This window comes from Perissodus microlepis, chromosome 22 (genome assembly GCF_051167445.1).
Source record: "Perissodus microlepis isolate ML-2025 ecotype Zambia chromosome 22, ASM5116744v1, whole genome shotgun sequence".
Taxonomy (NCBI): Eukaryota; Metazoa; Chordata; class Actinopteri; order Cichliformes; family Cichlidae; genus Perissodus; species Perissodus microlepis.
In genome coordinates, this window is record NC_140481.1 from 2,273,324 (window position 1) to 2,291,251 (window position 17,928).

At 39.5% G+C, this 17,928-nt stretch overlaps 1 protein-coding gene across 1 annotated transcript in view; it reads left to right on the plus strand.

Annotated features, from left to right (window-relative positions):
- thsd7aa (thrombospondin, type I, domain containing 7Aa) overlaps positions 1-6,235 on the plus strand; it is a 167,689-nt gene extending 161,454 nt beyond the window's left edge. The window contains exons 27-28 of the mRNA XM_084919656.1: positions 1,882-1,969; positions 4,076-6,235. Of these exons, the coding sequence (XP_084775782.1) occupies positions 1,882-1,969; positions 4,076-4,163 (176 nt within the window). The 3' untranslated portion in view covers positions 4,164-6,235. The remainder of the gene's footprint in view (positions 1-1,881; positions 1,970-4,075) is intronic.
- Positions 6,236-17,928: the final 11,693 nt, after the last annotated feature.

The window sequence follows — 17,928 nt, forward strand, 5'->3', positions numbered from 1 at the left end:
CTGTTTGTGGCACATTAGTAACTTTAGGCACTTCACCACAGAGCGTTAGTACTTGTATACGGTCCCAGCTTTGATTCTGAAACAAATGTATATTTTTTCCTTGTAGGGTGGTTGATCAAGTCTTGTTTCTGTTCTCCCAAATGACTTGACAAAATCCACGTAGGCTTACCAGAAAGAGACCAAAGAAACACAGTATCTTGCATGCCAGGAAAATAATCAGGGACTGTGCAAACTTTCTTTTTCAGATTATTGTATGAATGTGTATATAAATACAAGGCCATCTTCTTGACTGTGTTTGTAGTTTGAGACATGTGCACCTCAATATGAAGCGCCTTGAGGCGACTTTTGTTGTGATTTGGCGCTATATAAATAAAATTGAATTGAATTGAATATGTGGTTTTATACTGATGAAGTATAAAACTTTTTGTTTGAGACTCTCAAGACTGTTTGGAAAATATTCTGTGGTTTGATGGGACAAAAAGGTTTGAGTCCTGTTACATCTGATAGAAAGTTAACAGCGTTTCATAAAAATAATATAATACAAACATTCAATTCAATTCAATTTTATTTATATAGCGCCAAATCACAACAAAAGTCACCTCAAGGCGCTTCATAGATACAGAGAAAAACCCAACAATCACATGACCCCCTATGAGCAAGCACTTTGGCGACAGTGGGAAGGAAAAACTCCCTTTTAACAGGAAGAAACCTCCGGCAGAACCAGGCTCAGGGAGGGGCGGGGCCATCTGCTGCGACCGGTTGGGGTGAGAGAAGGAAGACAGGATAAAAGACATGCTGTGGAAGAGAGCCAGAGATTAATAACAGATATGATTCAATGCAGAGAGGTCTATTAATACATAGTGAGTGAGAAAGGTGACTGAAGAAGAAATACTCCTTCTTACATGGGAATCCCCAGCAGCCTACGTCTATTGCAGCATAACTAAGGGAGGATTCAGGGTCACCTGGTCCAGCCCTAACTATATGCTTTAGCAAAAAGGAAAGTTTGAAGCCTAATCTTGAAAGTAGAGATAGTTTCTGTCTCCTGAATCCAAACTGGAAGCTGGTTCCACAGAAGAGGGGCCTGAAAACTGAAGGCTCTGCCTCCCATTCTACTTTTAAATACTCTAGGAACAACAAGTAGGCCTGCAGAGCGAGAGCGAAGTGCTCTAATAGGGTGATATGGTACTACAAGGTCATTAAGATGCGATGGGGCCTGATTATTTAAGACCTTGTATGTGAGGAGCAGGATTTTGAATTCTGGATTTAACAGGAAGCCAATGAAGGGAAGCCAAAACAGGAGAAATCTGCTCTCTCTTTCTAGTCCCTGTCAGGACTCTTGCTGCAGCATTTTGGATTAGCTGAAGGCTTTTCAGGGAGTTTTTTGGACTTCCTGATAATAATGAATTACAGTCGTCCAGCCTGGAAGTAATAAATGCATGAACTAGTTTTTCAGCGTCACTCTGAGACAGGATATTTCTAACTTTAGAGATGTATGAGGTATACAAGTAAAACACAGAGTGTGATCTTTCTTTTCTTTTCTTTTCTTTTCTGTCATTATTCACATTGTAATCGGTGTGGTTATTCTGCCGGAGCTGACCGAGGGTGAGCTATGTTGGCAAAAGATAGGGGAAGTAATAATAAAATAAAAAAAGAAGAAGAAAGGGAATAGAATGAGAGAGAGAGAAAAAAGGGAGGGCTGATAACCCGATATTAGGTTTAGAGGGCTCTTTTGCAGATAACCTTAGATAAACTTTTTCATTTAATAAAGGAAGTCATAATTTAATAACTGCATTTTGTATTTACTCGGGTCACCTTTGTCTAAATAAAACTGTCCAATCGTAAGTGCTGACCATTGCTGTCTATGTGTATGTGTCTCTGCAGATGGGAAGCTGAAAACCTGGGTGTATGGAGTAGCAGCAGGAGCATTTGTGCTGCTTGTCTTTATAATCTCCATGACATACTTAGCATGGTAAAGTAACACATCTGAAATATGCTCTGACTTCATCATCAATTTGATTTTTTTCCCTCATGATGTCAATAATGTACATTAAGTGATGTGATGGAGATCACCATGAAAGAAAGTCAAATTAAAATGTAGTTCACTAATTAGCAATTAGTGATTTTGTACTGTGTCTCATAAAGTTACTAAATGAAATAGAATCTTAAAAAATCAAAGTGGGACGAGTCACAGGGAGTCAAATCTGTAGCAGGTGAGCATTTTCAGTGTACTGTGAGTGTGCACTGTCATGATGAAGCACCCATCTGCTATTGCAGATTGGATGTTGCAAAAGAATCTTAACATCCTGCAACAATCTTACAACTTTTTTGATTATTTTTGATGTCGGGAATTTCACATATTGGCCAGTTTGGCTACCATAAGGACGAGTCAGTAAGGATTTTTCTTTTTTAAATAATGGCTCTGACATCATGTTCACTGATTAGATAGCAATTTGTTTTTAACAAAGAATTGCCTACCTGATCACTAAGCCATACTAAGCTCAAAAGTGAGAGTCCGATCTATTGGTAAATGGTAAATGGCCTGCATTTGTATAGCACTTTACTTAGTCCCTATGGACCCCAAAGCGCTTTACACTACATTCACACACTGGTGACGGCAAGCTACATTGTAGCCACAGCTGCCCTGGGGCGCACTGACAGAGGCGAGTCAGTGCGCCTATTAAATCAACGACACGTCAACAGACTTCTTAGATTTCGGTTTTCATGTAGAATGAAGTGTAACGCCTGTCTTCCATCTTGCATTGTCTATTTAAAGGCCATATTATGAAAAAAGAGCATCATCCAATAAAATGACATGGGATCTGACCTCCATCACAACACTGCTCACAATTATTTCTTCATTTGTTTTTGTTTTTCATTTTTCTGTTTCCCTTATCATTTGTTCCTTCTTGTCTTGTCTTGTCCCTTTTTTCTTTCTACCCTCTCACACTCTATTTAGTTGTTGTGGTTGTTGCCTTTGCTGCAAGTCAAGCTCCAAGTCCCCCTCAGACAGGATTTATTGGATGGAGCAAAACAGCTGCACTTATACCTGTCCTGCCTGCCAGAAACTAGAGCAAGAGGAGTTAAAGTGGTGCAACAAACAGCAACTGCAGCTGCAGGAAAAGCAACAGCAATATGAGGCACAGCTCTCAAAGCCTCCATCATCACAACAACATCCAGAGCTACAGCACTCACTGCCACACCCAGCTCCCTTTGAAACTCTTATCACGTAGTCAAGGCCTTACTTAACTCCTTTTATTCTCTACGTGACATGTTCCCAAACATCCAGATTGCTTGTTCAATCATTTCGGTGGATCACCTACTAGAGGTGAGAAAACCAAAAAGCTGCTGATTTGACAGCAAAAAGCTGAAAAGTTGACCTTGTGGTGAAAATATTGAATCATATTTGTACAAGTTTATTAGTTGAACTAAGTCTTGGTTAAACAATTTAAATTCAGTTCACTTCAGTTTTATTAATATAGCAACAATTCAAAACAACACTCGCCTCGAGGTGCTTTATATTGCAAGGTAAAGACCCCAACAATCAGACCATTTGGTATGAGCATGCACTTGACCACAGTGGGAAGGAAAAACTCCCTTTCAATATGAAGAAACCTCTGGAAATGTAGAATTTAAACTTCTCTCATATTGCAGAGCAAATGCACCGTTTTTGCACATTTTAATGTTTATTTTAAGTTAATATTACCAGGACTGTAACCAAAGTTTAGAAAATAGTGATGTGGTAATGTATCAATGTGTAGCACCTGTGCTCAGTGACCAGTGGAAAACGCTAAACGTTATCCCAGAGTTACAATAACTCTGAAGCCAATTTTGAAAACTATAAAGGACTTTATTTTGTACAGCTCTCCTCTTTAGCAACAGGGTATAAATGAGGAGGGACAGCTGAAGACTGATGGATATACTTCCAAAGACAGTGGTGTTGTTTTTAAGGCAGATATGACAGAAACACAGAATCATGTCTCGTATGTAACAGGTTGGTCATGAGTGGAAGTTACTGTCAGGTGGCTGCTATCAGATTGTCTTACTGTTCCTCACCTGTTCTTTGTTTGTTCTGTAGCAAAAAGCCAAAGAAGCCACAGAGACGCCAGATGAACAACAGACTGAAGCCTTTGACTCTGGCTTACGATGGAGATGCAGACATGTAGAAGTCTTCCTGCTCAACATACAAACATTTGTCCTCTTTCAGAACTTACGGCATCGCCGTGGAAACCCTTTGATATCAGCGCCAATGCTGAGACTCGTTCACATGCAAAACAAGAACCTCAAAGATCAAGACTGACCACATTCATTAGCAGCCTAGTTTTCCCCATCTGTTTTTAAATGTTCATTTTGGCATTTTTTTCACAAGAGCCTTCATGGATTCTTTGTTTCCTGCTGAAAGTCCTCCTTTGCTTCTTTGCCATCTACCACTGCCCAAAATATTCAAACAACAGTCACTGAATAGTGTCTCCGCAGAACAAATACTTCTGTGAAAATCATTCCCTCATTTTTTTCACCGCTCAGTGACATTGCCTTGATATCACTTGTTCTGTGTCAAATGAACATTGGGAGGCCTGAGTGTCATTATGGCTTCGGTGCATCTCACAAGAAACAATATGACGAGGAGACAAAAAGGAGCTTAATAAATCCCAGAGACAGCATCACTTCTGCCTGCCTGTCCCTTCTCCATTTTTCAGGGATAATTTTGCACTATATTAGTGCAGCATGATATGTACTTAGGTCTAGGTATGCCTGTCTCAATACAGATGTTGTAGAAATGTACAGAAGGCGGCTTTTTTGCAAACGAAAACTCACCAATGTTTGTAATTATTTTTCTTCTATTGCCTCTTTTTACATGATTTGATGGGACTTTGTGTAAATAGGATTTTTTTTAATGTGGTCTCAACTTTATCTTTCTATTATGTCTAGCTAAATGTTCCAAACTCTGCCAGTTAATCTCTAACATTTTTTTTACTAATTGTAACAACCTTTTTAATTTCAATTTAATTTATATAGTGCCAAATCACAACATCAAGGCGCTTTATATTATAAGATAAAGACCCTACAATCAAACCAACCCCCTTTGAACAAGCACTTGTTGACAGTGGGGAGGAAAAACTCCCTTTTAACAGGAAGAAACCTCTGACAGAACAGGCTCAGGGAGGGGCGGCCAAATTTCAGAACCAGTTGGGGGTTGTGTGATTTTATCTTTGTAAATACGTAACATACATCAAAATCTTCTGTGGAAAATTCAAACATCATGAAAGCCTTTAGATTATTACATGGAAAGAACAAAGAAAAAGTCTAAAAAAACTAAACATGGAAGATAAGTTCATCATCAAATTGTTTCTTTCATCCCCAAGAACTCTCAATTGAGTCCATCTAAGAAATATTATATTTAACACCAAATTTTTGACTTTAGCGCTGTTTGTTTGTTTGTTTTTAATTCTTTATTGAAAATAATGGCTTTACCAGTGGCTACTAAGTTTGGACCACTTGTTATTTACTTACGATCAGCTACAAGTGTACATCTTTAAGCTTGGTTCTGCACCAGTTTTGTGGTGAATTTGGGAATCTCTCAGCCTGGCTTCTTTCTGATATGTAGCTTAAAAATATTATTTATCCTCAAAAATAATTTATTGGAATTTTTTTTTCTGTGGTTCTTCCCTTAAAGTCTTCTGTATACCTTTGATTTTTGACTCATTTTGAATTTGACCTCTGCCAGCCGATATTGCCTCTCCAGTGTAATGTTCATTGTCCATCAGTTTATGGAGTCTTCAGCAATGTTGAAAACTAATTGGTCTTTCAGCCCTTGAACTTTCTGTATCAGAGGATGATGTCAGAACCTTTCCAGCTTTTCTATTGTTTTCAAAGACTTTAGGAAGAATAATTGTGTAGGAATGTTTTAAAGTGAAAATGGCTGAAGTAAGCTGAAGGTCCAGTCACTCAGAATGGATAGTGTTGTATTTATTAGTACTGAGACATTGCCGGAAAATGGCAGTTTAATATTCTGTGGAGTTTGTTGGTAGTAAATCAGTGGAATGTTTAATTTATATTTCTTGGAAAATGATTTGTAAATAAAATTCTTTTTAAAAAAAAAGAAAAGAAAAGAAACAAACTTGGAAGTGTGAATGTGGGTGCGCTAAACATGATAAGCTTGTGACAAATAAGTCAAGTTTTCCTACTGTTTGTTTGTATGTATTTGAGTAATTGCTGATAATAAACAATGGAAATATTATTCTAATTCTTTTAATAACATATTAAATCATGCAAATTGCAGTACAGGTATTCACACAAGGTTCAAATAAGTTGGTCTTTGGTTTAGGGCTTTACCTGACAGTCATTACAAATATAAGTCTGTAGATAACTGGAATTAAGTAATGTAGCACACAGAATAACTGAATCATCACTGTTGACTTTTTTCTTTTTCTTTATAATTATCAAGAGGGGAAAAAACCTCACTCTCCCCAACCAGCTTCTCTTCTGGGCAGATGCCAAAGATCTCGTGTGTGTGTCCTAGGTCTGTACCTGCTTTCTCCCGCTTGAACATGCTGGAAACACCTCACCTCAGAGCCGTCCAGGAGGCATTCTAGTCAGACGCCATCACCACCACCTAAACTGCTGCTTCCGATGTGGAGGTCATAGGTGCTTTACCACAAAAGATTATCAGTCCTTTTGTGATTCTCAGTCACAAAAGGACTCAGTAGGTCTAAGGTTAGGTGACAGTCAGGAGTCCTTATTATTTTCCAGTCTGAAGTACTTCACTCTTTAAAGCACTGAGATTTTTTTAAAGCACTGACATGTGTTATCCTGCTGCTGAATCCTTCTCTACAAAGTTGGAAACCTGAGGTTGGAGCATGTCGATGAAGGTTGAAGTCTGAGTACTACCATGCCCCCACCACAACAAAAGAAAAGCACCAATTTAATGTATTTGACAAAGAGTAACATAAGAGTAACATAATTCAATTCAAATCAGGCAAATGGGAACCATGAAGAGGCCGCTAGGACAGCTGCAACCACCAAGTACCTGCAGAGGGTCAGGCAAGTCCTGAGAAGTTGGCTGAATGGTAAGAACAAGATCCAGGCTATCAACACCTACACCTGCCCGTGATCAGTTACCCTGCTGGGGTAATAAATTGGCCAAAGGAGGAGATGGAAGCCACTGACATCAAGACCAGGAAACTCCTTACCATGCATGGAGGGTTTCAACCCAAGTCCAGCACCCTGAGGCTGTATGCTAACCAGAAGGAAGGAGGCCGGGGACTGGTGAGTGTCAGCACCACAGTCCAGGATGAGACAACAAACATCCCCGAATACATTAGGAAGAAACTGACAGCATGCTCAGTAAATACCTCCGGCAGCAGAAACCCAAGAAAGAGGAGGAACCATCATGGAAGGACAGGCCCCTGCACGGTATGTACCACCGGCAGATAGAGGAGGTGGCTGACATCCAGAAATCCTACCAGTGGCTGGACAAAGCTGGACTGAAAGACAGCACAGAGGCACTAATCATGGCAGCACAGGAACGAGCTCTGAGCACAAGATCCATAGAGGCTGGGGTCTATCACACGAGCCAAGACCCCAGGTGCAGGCTGTGTAGAGATCTCGGTCCCGAAGAGCAGTGTCCTAGGAACAACTAAGATACTGTGCAGGACCCTCAAGTTCCCAGACCTCTGGTAGAGGACCCGAGCTTGAAGGATAGACTGCTGAGAGGGGAATTACACACACACACACACACACACACACACATATATATATATATATATATATATATATATGTAATTCCCCTCTCGGAATTTTCAACTCCACAACTTTATTAGTGCAAAAAAACCAAAACATCAATGTATTTTCATTTAAACAAGCAGCTGTTTTTTTTATGTGCATTAAAGTTATATAAAAATTTAACAGTGCAAAACCAAAAGGCATTTCCCGACATATCCTCAGCAAAACCATGTATAATATCCACAAAACTTAAAAAGAGGTTATACACTCACAATACGGTAATATTATGTTGAAGCACAGTACGTATAACTCTGCGAGGCTCCTGCCTACGATAGCCGCAATGCGCTGACAATCCATCAAGCGCTGCGGCTTCGTAGCTAAGCAAAGTCGTACTACAACATTTGACAGATATTTCGAGCGCCGTGTACATAAAATCGTTTCGAGGTCAGTAAACACAACCAGAGTTCATACATAAGGCACACGGGATTATAAGGGGCGCTGACGACTTTCAGAAAAATCAAAGGATTGATTTTAAGTGCCGTATTTTCCAAAAACACGGTAATAACGACGGCCCGCTAGCATGCTCTACCAAAAATAGTGCTTTGTAGTGATGGGATTTCCGGCTCTTTTTAGAGATCCGGCTCTTTCGGTTCGGCTCACTAAAAAGAGCCGGCTCTTTCGGCTCCGAACCGGCTCTTCAGGTTGTTTTGTTGCTTTAATTAATTTATTATTAACAATAATATAAAATTATGCACAAAAGGAATTACTAACGTAAAAAAAGTGGTTTTATTTATATATGTTTATTTATAAATATATGTGGTGGCCCCTAGAGACAAAACGTACAAACTCCAAAACACATTTCTAGCATGAACTGAACTTCCAAAGCAGAGCTACTAGATCACTTAAATTACACAATTGAAAGCATATGTGTATTGTTTGTGTATTTATACACAGGCACTCATATATATTCAAATAATTTAAAAAAAAAGTTCATCTACCTGTTACTACCACACACCAAATCCGGTCGTTGGTACTTGCTGGCTTGTGTAGCCACTAGGTAACAAAAGCTCAACACTGCGCCCTAGCATCCTGGAGCACTTCTGTTGTCTTTTGTACGTGTTTTGAGTTTTTATGTGCTTCTGAGTTTTTACGTGCTTCGGAGTTTGTACGTGTTTTTACGTGTTTTGGAGTTTTTACGTGTTTTGGAGTTTGTACATGCTTCGGAGTTTGTACGTGCTTCAGAGTTCGTACGTGATTTGAAGTTTGTATGTGCTTTGTCTGTAGGGGCCACCGTAAATATACTTTTATTTATTCACTCCACATAAAATGTAATAAATAAATCATATAATACAAAAACCAACTATTCACATTTCAACTTTTAACTATTTAAATTTTCAGCTTTTTCCTTTTAAACAAATTTAAAGTGAAACAACACAAAACACTGCAAACCACAACACAATTAAATATAAATTAAAATATGAAAACAAAAAGAACATGCACATTCTCTGTCATATGGGCCCGCATGAATAAACTTTCTTCCTTTATCATCTGCAACTGAAAATAGTTGTGGATGATTACTATACCTTTCAGGGCTCGCAAAATCGCTAGCCCGACGTCCCGGGGCTAGCGATTTTTCCAGTCGGGCTACCAAAATCTGTCTCTGCCCTGCCCGTCGGGCTATCATAGGAAAATATATTTCAATGCTTTTGCATTCTTTCGGAAATGTAGCTGGGTAATTATGTCATTGGCATCGGTGAGCCACTGTCAATATGTTTTTTGCTTTCACTTTGCAATCGCGCGAACTGTTTTATAGAGAGCGACAGCACTGATTGGTGAGTGATGATAATTTGCGCACCAATTCCTCTGACATCGTCTTATCAATCGTTAGCTTACTATGCAAACATGACAAGTGAAATCTCCCGCAGCTTAAACATGTGAGAGGTTGATCGCGCAGAGAATCGCTGAGCGTTATGTGAGTGCCTGTGTAAAAGCAGCAGGATATATATTTTAGTTCTGCTGAGCCAAATAAGACAGGTCAGGGTGAAGAAGTGACAGCCAAAGAAAAGCTTACCACAAAACGGAAAGGTTATGACAAATCAGACTATAAGGCAAAAAGAAAGTGCAGCTTTATGGTTTCATGGACAAAAGAATTTCTGTGGCTGCGATATGATGAGCTATATAACCAGGGCTGCACATAAGTGGTCCGCAGGTGCGCATTCGCTGTCAAAATAAAAAACGCGCACAAGATAAGAAGTTGCACCGCGTGTTTGCGTACATAAGATTTTCTGGAGGAGGACAGACATTTGTTTAGAACTCTTAAAGATGTCGAAGAAGCTCCTTTAAGCAATTACTTTGGTTTTCCTCCACATCCAAAGAAATGTCAGAAGGAGTCCGAACCACAAAAGAAGCACATATTCTCGGAAAAGTGGTTGCAGGAGGTGAGCTGGCTTCAAACAAATGATGAACGCACAGAGATGTGGTGCAGAATGTGCCGTGAAAATCCCACTCTAGCGGACAAAAACAGTGCCTTTTATATGGACGCAAACGCGCGTTGCAACTTCTTATCTGGTGCGCGTCTTTTATTTTGACAGCGAATGCGCACATGCGGACCACTTATGTGCACCCGTGTAAATAACATAATGTTCTGCCGGGTGTGTTGTTGCTTTTCCCTCGATTTCTGAGTCGACAAGCGCCTTTGTTACTGGGACCAGTCATTTTAAGAAAGGCCCCCATTAGAACCCCTGAGAAATGCAAGAAATGCATTATTACTCAGTCTGCAATATCTTTCCCAGAACAAACACCAATTGCAAATAACATACTAAAAATAAACCTGAAAATCAGTTTAGAATAGCATACTACGTTGCAAAGAGTGAACTACCACTGGCACAATTTAGCAGTCTTTGCAAACTTCAAAAAGCAAATGGCCTCGATCTTGGTTCCACTTGCCTCTTTCCCGTGACTTCAGTGGAAATTTCAAATTCAGGATCTGACACAGACGGATTCATGTCCTACACAGTTCTTACAAGTTCATAGAAATTTCTGTTCAATTAGAACCAAGTATTTGAGTTGATGATTGTAATTTTTATACAATGTTGTAATTTGTGTTTAAACAATTTTTTGATTAATGTTTTGTTTCCGTTACAATATTATACATTAAAGTATAATATTGTAACGGAAACAAAACATCAATCAAAAAATTGCTCTCTTTTTTATTCGGGCTACTTAAATTTATTTTGGGCTACCAAAAACTGAAGAGTCCCTGCCCGAAGGGCTACCAGGGATTTTGAAATTTTGCGAGCCCTGCCTTTCTAATGTGACGTTGTTGTCCCTGGCTCTCTTTCTCTCTCTCTCCCTCCTGCTCTGTTCCTGTGCTACTGAGTGTAACTACCGCCCTAAAGCACAAGGCTCGTGTGCAGAGTGAAGCAGAAAAAAAGTGCGAGAGGGAGGGTGAGAGAAAGAAAAAAAACAAACAAAAAAAAAAACAACCCACGTGACGGCTCGCGATAAGGAGCCAGCTCGCGTCGTTCACTTCAAAGAGCCGGCTCTAAGAGCCATTTCGTTCGCGAACGACCCATCACTAGTGCTTTGTTGTGTATCTGACGGACGAAAGCTAAACCAGTTCCACACCACTGAAGCTGCAGCATTTTTACAAACCAGTTCTGGTTCATCCGTTTCATTCAACGATCCGCTTTCGCCCTTCTCATTCTCCGTTGCCGCCATGCTTTTTCCGCCATGTGTGTAAGAAAACAAAGGCTCTGCGCACGCGCGTTTTACCCATATTCTATCGCAATATTTCATTTTTTTATCGTTGCCCAACATTATACCGGTATTACCGTGAACGGTATGATATGGCCCAGCCCTAGTCCCGAGTGCTTGCTGGTTGACTTCTTGTTTCTTGAAGATTAATCCCGTCCAGAAATGTGAAAGATCTCCTAAAAAAACACAGACAGTGGCTCCAGTGTACACTTTTCGTTGTTCTTAACACTGGGTTACACTTCAGCTCCTGGTATGTTATAACTTTGCCTGCAGAAAGATCTGTTGCTACAACTGGTCTTGGTTGTGCTGTTGTTCGTCTATCAGCCAGATGCAGAGAAGAGCAGAGGTCATCCCTGGACTGCCAGTAAAAAGCAAATGTGCTGCCTCTACTGGTCCATAAATTCTGGGATTGCAGGACAGCATTGTCGTGAAGAAACCTGTTACAAATGCATTTTAATAAAGTTTCTTTTTAACATTACTTGCAGTGTATGTTCATAATAGAGTTGATACACTCCTTATTAGTTGCAAGTATTTAACTCCATGATGGGAAGGAGGGTGCTGAAGGTAGACTGGTACACACTGACACTAACATAGAGCATAAGCAAGGAGAGGCTGCCTTAGGAATGTGTTGGGGTTATGGGAGGATGGCATTCCTGCACTGGCGATAGCGCAGCAAGGCACAGAAGGTGTCGGGTTAAGGTTGACACCAACCTAGAGGAAGCATGTCTGTAACAACTGCAGTAGTAGGGAGCAGTTGTTTTTCTGCTCTTTTCAGGGAGATGCCCGACTGGAGGAGAAGAAACATGAGCCGGACACCGGACTCACTGTGCACAGTTTGGTGTTATAATTGATTGAAAATGTGAATGAAATAAAAATGTTCGGTGTGATAATAGATTACAAACTGATACTAATTTTAAAAAAATGTTTCTATAATGCATAAAGTTGAATATCTGTCTAACCACAATGCTCATAGATCATTGTATTATTCTGTGGTCCGGCCACCTCTCAGTTATTGTGCTGAGTTATGAAACACATATGATATCAATTAAAATCCTTAACAACTTTGAGCAAAGAGCAGTCAAGACAGTTTGCTGATGTGATCTCTTGTGCATTGTTACTGGTTGACTTAATCAATTAATTACTAAAATCATCGAGAGAAAACTTGATGAGAAAACATTGTAGTCAATCTTTTAATTATTATTACACTTTAGTGCAGTAATAACTGATTTCACCAGCAGATGTCAGTAAAAGATCGCTTAAAGTACGCAGACTGCCCAGTTAGACCTGGATTTTGGTTTGGTGCTGCCTATTAATTCCTGACTGAAGACATGCAGCGATACAAGCCTCAAATACAACATTCAGTTAACTGAAAATTAGTTTTATTGCTCTTTTGAGAAGCTGGATGACCTTTGGAGCCGTCTGAACCTTATTAAGTCTCTATCTGACATGGCTCATAGCTTGCGCTTGTACTCCTGCTTCACTAAAAGACAAAGGAGGAGCAGTTAGCTGGAGAGGGATAGGTCAGTGTACATTAACCTCTGCCGTGAAAAAATGTTGCTGAAAACATTCAAACTGGAATCACATTGTGTGGTCAGTCATTCTGTCTGGGCTTAGAATGCTGCAGACTTGTGGCTTGTGCTGATATTTTCACTGCACAATGCTTTGTGTTGCAGAGGGATCTTGAAGGCAGTGATTCTGTCCTAATGCAGGAAGGTGCGTAGACAATTAAATCTAATTTTCTAATTGTTTTACTCTGCCACTGATTACTTTTTTGTCCTCTGCTGTTGAAGGAATGTCATTTCTTTTATTGTTAGAGCCTCTGATTATGATTGGATGCTGGGAAGTAAAAAGAGACATAATGATTGGTTTTGGTCCCCTCATTTAATCAGCACTTCACATAACAATGTCTCTGTCTTCCAATTATATTCCCTCAACCAAGAAAAGGATATCCTACAGCCTGCCCTGATCAATTAAGTCATTTCGTAAAATCTACTTCAGTGATTTTGCTGTAACTACAGAGACATTAAAATTTGGTAAAAAGATTTCCATCATTCTTTATTTCAAATTTCTCCAATGTCCAAAGATAGATAGATAGATAAATAAATAAATAAATAAATAAATACATACATACATACATACATACATACATACATACATACATACATACATAAAGCACTGCCTCAGCCCAGGAAAGCTGTCTGTCATGAGAAGGTTTTAAATTAGGCAGTACAGTGATCTGTAAAAGAGCAAAATCACAGAAAAGTTCTCATCTTGTGCTGTGAATCATATAAATCTGCCAAATATCAGGAAACAGTTTTTGCAGCACCAGATGGTGATGAAGAATGACTTTGTGAACTTGGTGATCTCAGAAATCATGTCAGAATGCACACAACTCGCCAATGTTTACCAAACTCATGTTTGTTGAAAAAAATGGCAAAAATGGTTATGCTATCCAGACACTTCATTTGGGTATTAAGTGGTAAGTCAAATACTCTAGCCGGAAGATTCGTTTGACAGTGAAATTTCAACTGGAGCAGCAGCGGAAGGCTTTCTAATTGTTTTCATTTGAGACTGATCATGGGTGGATTTACTCTAGTTGCAAAGTAAAATAACTGCTAAATCTACTGTAAACATTGCCCCAAAAAATCATCCTGTATGTTACAGTGTTCTAAAAATCCCTCAAATCTCAGAAATAACCTTGAAGAGAAAGTCTTGTTCAAAAAGTGACCAAAACTGTAAAGAAAAAGTAAAGTTGTGAAAAACCTGAATTATACTTTGAACTATTCTTTGAGAAGCTTATTGCAGACCCTTTTTGGGTTTATGGCAGCAAACCATAAAGAAGGAAGCCATGTACAGAAGTTAAGTCCTTAAAGTTTTTATCAGACGCAACTTTCAAATCTCTGTGTGGCTTTTACTTGAAGCCGTATTCATACCCTCTAATAAACCTACTTGCTCAAAGCTGAAGCTGGCAGTCATTCTAACTGTGATGAGGAAGCGATTGATGTGTAGCAGCTGCATCCTGTGACCAGCACTCTGCTCAGCCATTTGTCTCTGTCAGCTCCCCCTCAGCCCGCCCACCCCTAACATCATCTTGAAAAGCACTGGCAGCCCGAGCCTGACTGCAGACCGCCAGGCCTTTTGTCGCCACACATGGTGTGAAGTGCCCACCCCCACCCTTGCCCACCCAGCACCCCCACAGCCTGCCCTTTTGGTCAAGCCCAGTTTGATTCCTATCCCTTGCTCCAAATGTGGAATGACACTAGAGACGGCAGCTGGTTGGACAAACCTGCTGCCACTGCATCACGGCCATGCCTGAGGGCCCAAAGCAACATCTGCCCTCACAATCGGCGGTGGAGCCAAGCCAGCCGAACATATTCATGCCACCGGACGCCAGCATCACTCAGCTGGGCAATCATCCTCTTCCTCTCTCTTGTCTTTATCTGTTGCTCCTCCTCTTTGTAGCTCAATGATAAGCTATTAGGAAGAAGCTACCCTATAATTTCCCCCCAGCATTGAATGGGCGCCTAAAGGTGTGCTTTGAAAATTAGTGATTTGACCTACTGATTATGCACTGTCAATGAAAGATGGCTTGGTTCTGGAAAGAGGAAGGAGTGCAGGTGGTTGATTGAGAAGTAAGAAATGTAGTCTTTCTTCCATTTTGTAAGGGTTGGCAGCCTATGGACGTGTCCACATATCTCCTGTGAATGGTTCTCATTCTGTGACAGTGGCACAACTCAGCAGCTGAGCTTTAACTCTCTCTGCTTCACTGATGCTGTATAGTGCCCTTGAAAGGCGATGGGACTCATACTTTCTCACTAACTAACTCTGTTGGTGAATGTGAACACCTTCTGAAACATTTCCAAATGCACAAAATAGCTTCTCCACACTAATTCATCTTTTATTTATTTATTAATTTGTTTCTGCAGCAAGGTCAAGCCACCCTTAGCTGACTCTGTGGCTGTCATCTAAATGAGAAGCATTCTTCTCATTCCTTGCCAGCCTCCTCATATTTTCAGGATTGGGCCATGAAATGAAAGACACACTTTACAGCCAGCGTTGACTGTAGCAACCTATGACAATAAATGTTTTGTTTCTCTGCACTACAATGTGACACTTAAGGGCGCTACTCAGACCTTAATATGTGATGAGCTGCATTGGTTTGTACACTTGTGGAGGCTATACAGATAAGTTGCCACTGGACATCATTCAACATAAATTCAAAGCTAACATATGTGGATTATTTTTGTTATTTGATTATGTCATTTTCCAATTATAACCCTTATAGTATTTGTTTGTTTTGTTTATAGAAAACATTTGGAGGAGAAAATTCCAAATATTCCCTTAACTGACTTTCATTTTGTGGCCTTTTTAAATCAACTAAATTATTTGAACCCCATCTACATTTGATTATTTTCTCTGATTGAAATACATCCTGTTTTATTGGCCACTGGCCAAAATTTTGACTGACCTGACACACATAATAATAATAATTAAAGAGGGAAACGCTACACTGGTTTAAAAAATGTCCAAAATATGGTGATTAAAGCTGCGAATTTTTTCACTTAAATGAACTCGAGTCTTCAATGTGGAAACATAATGCTTGCAGGATGTATACATCCAGTTTCTACTGTTTCGTTGATGAAACAGCCAAACAAAAATCTACCAACGTAACATGAATACAACATCGAGCTGAACGAATGAGGCAAAAAGCTCAATTTTCAATGTTTCACCTAAGTGTAAAATTGTGTCTGAATAACTAATAGACAGGGAAACTACAAACGTGCACCATTATAAACTAAACATTAAAAAAAAGAAAAATGAAATAGGAATTCAGCATATAAAAATAAGTGATACTCACACATTGATCAAGCACAGCAATTCACTTCTGTCGAATCACATATTTATAAAATGTTCCCGTCCTGGAATTTCCATGTAAGGCAATTATACCATGGTTAAGGAAAGGGAAAGATCTCAGTTACAGTCCTCATGGCAACCTTTTTAATTACCAATCTAACAATACGTTTGTATACCCAGCATAGACATTTTTTTTTTTAATTTACTGCATATCCAATAATATATGGATATTTTAAACAAATTAAACATAATAATTTTTAATGGAAAATCCTGATGTATAGAACTGCAAATATAACATTTTTACTTTGGGTTTCACTGCCGTTTGAGGCCAATCTACAGCAAAGGTCCGGTTCAACTTCAGCAAATTTGTCCTACTGAAAAATAGTATTTTTTTCTATGAAACATTTGATCAACAAGGGGGGAATGTGGATTTTACCTTGAAATGTGAGCCCTTTGCCTTACTGTAGACCAGAATGCATTTCATTCCAGACACAATGGAAGTCAGATGGCCCTCGTGATTTATCTTCACCTTCACTACCACTGGATGCCATGCTGGTCCTGTGAAGGCTATCTGGACCATTCAGAGCAGGATCCCATCAGCCCCACTGTCTGAGTTATGGTGACACTTCCAGACCACTGCAATGTTGTAGCAATGAGCCTGCTGGGGATTTATTAAAGCGCAACCCCCCGCCCCCACTCGCCTTTTTCTTTTCTGCTCACCTCCCTGCCCCGTCTGTTCACTGCCAGAAAGGATCCTATCTGTCTATCCACAAACCAGAAACACATGCTCAGCATCTAAGCAGGCTTCAGTCACCTTGACTCGCTTCTGCTAGCATGGTGAGCAGATACACAGAATGACATACAGAAACACGTAAACACACAGCCATGTTTAGGAGGAACTGTCCTTTGGGTGAGTGGCACTGGGATAGCGTGTTTATTAGAGTTTCATTTTGCTTTGGTTTTCTGCAAAAGTTTATTTTCATTGAATCTTTTACCTACGATATGCTCAAACAGATTTAAAAAATTGTACAGTTTTAATTGTGATTTACTTGGAAGACTTTGGGTCACTGATAGTAATGTTAAGAATACTAATAAACTGATGCATCCCTAAGGAATAATAATAATAAAAATAGCAGATTATTCAAAAAATACAAGTGTATTCATTTGTATTAGTAATATTACAGAAGAAGCTGTAATGTAAATGTAAACTTTAGCTATAAAATGTGTTAAACTAGATTTTATACAGTGAAAATCTGAAGCCTTTTAACTTTTAATTTGTTCAGTCAAAGTAGTTTTGGTCTCTTTTTCATGTTGATTTTTGTGTTGTTGCCATGCTTGAATTTAAATTGCATCTAAATAAACAGGATGGGTGTTGAACAGTGGTTGAAAATCTTTTTAAAGAAGACTGCTAACAGCAAATATACAGGAAAAGGGGAATTCTAAACAACAGCTACTGTGCTCTGTTTGTTTAGGTTTGAGGCGCCCTTGTTGAAGGGGGGCTGCCTAAAGTTATTGGCATCATAGTTCAGAATGTCAGCTCATTTATCTATATCAGACGCACAAACCACAACCAAGGTAACCAGCATTTTCTCCACAAGC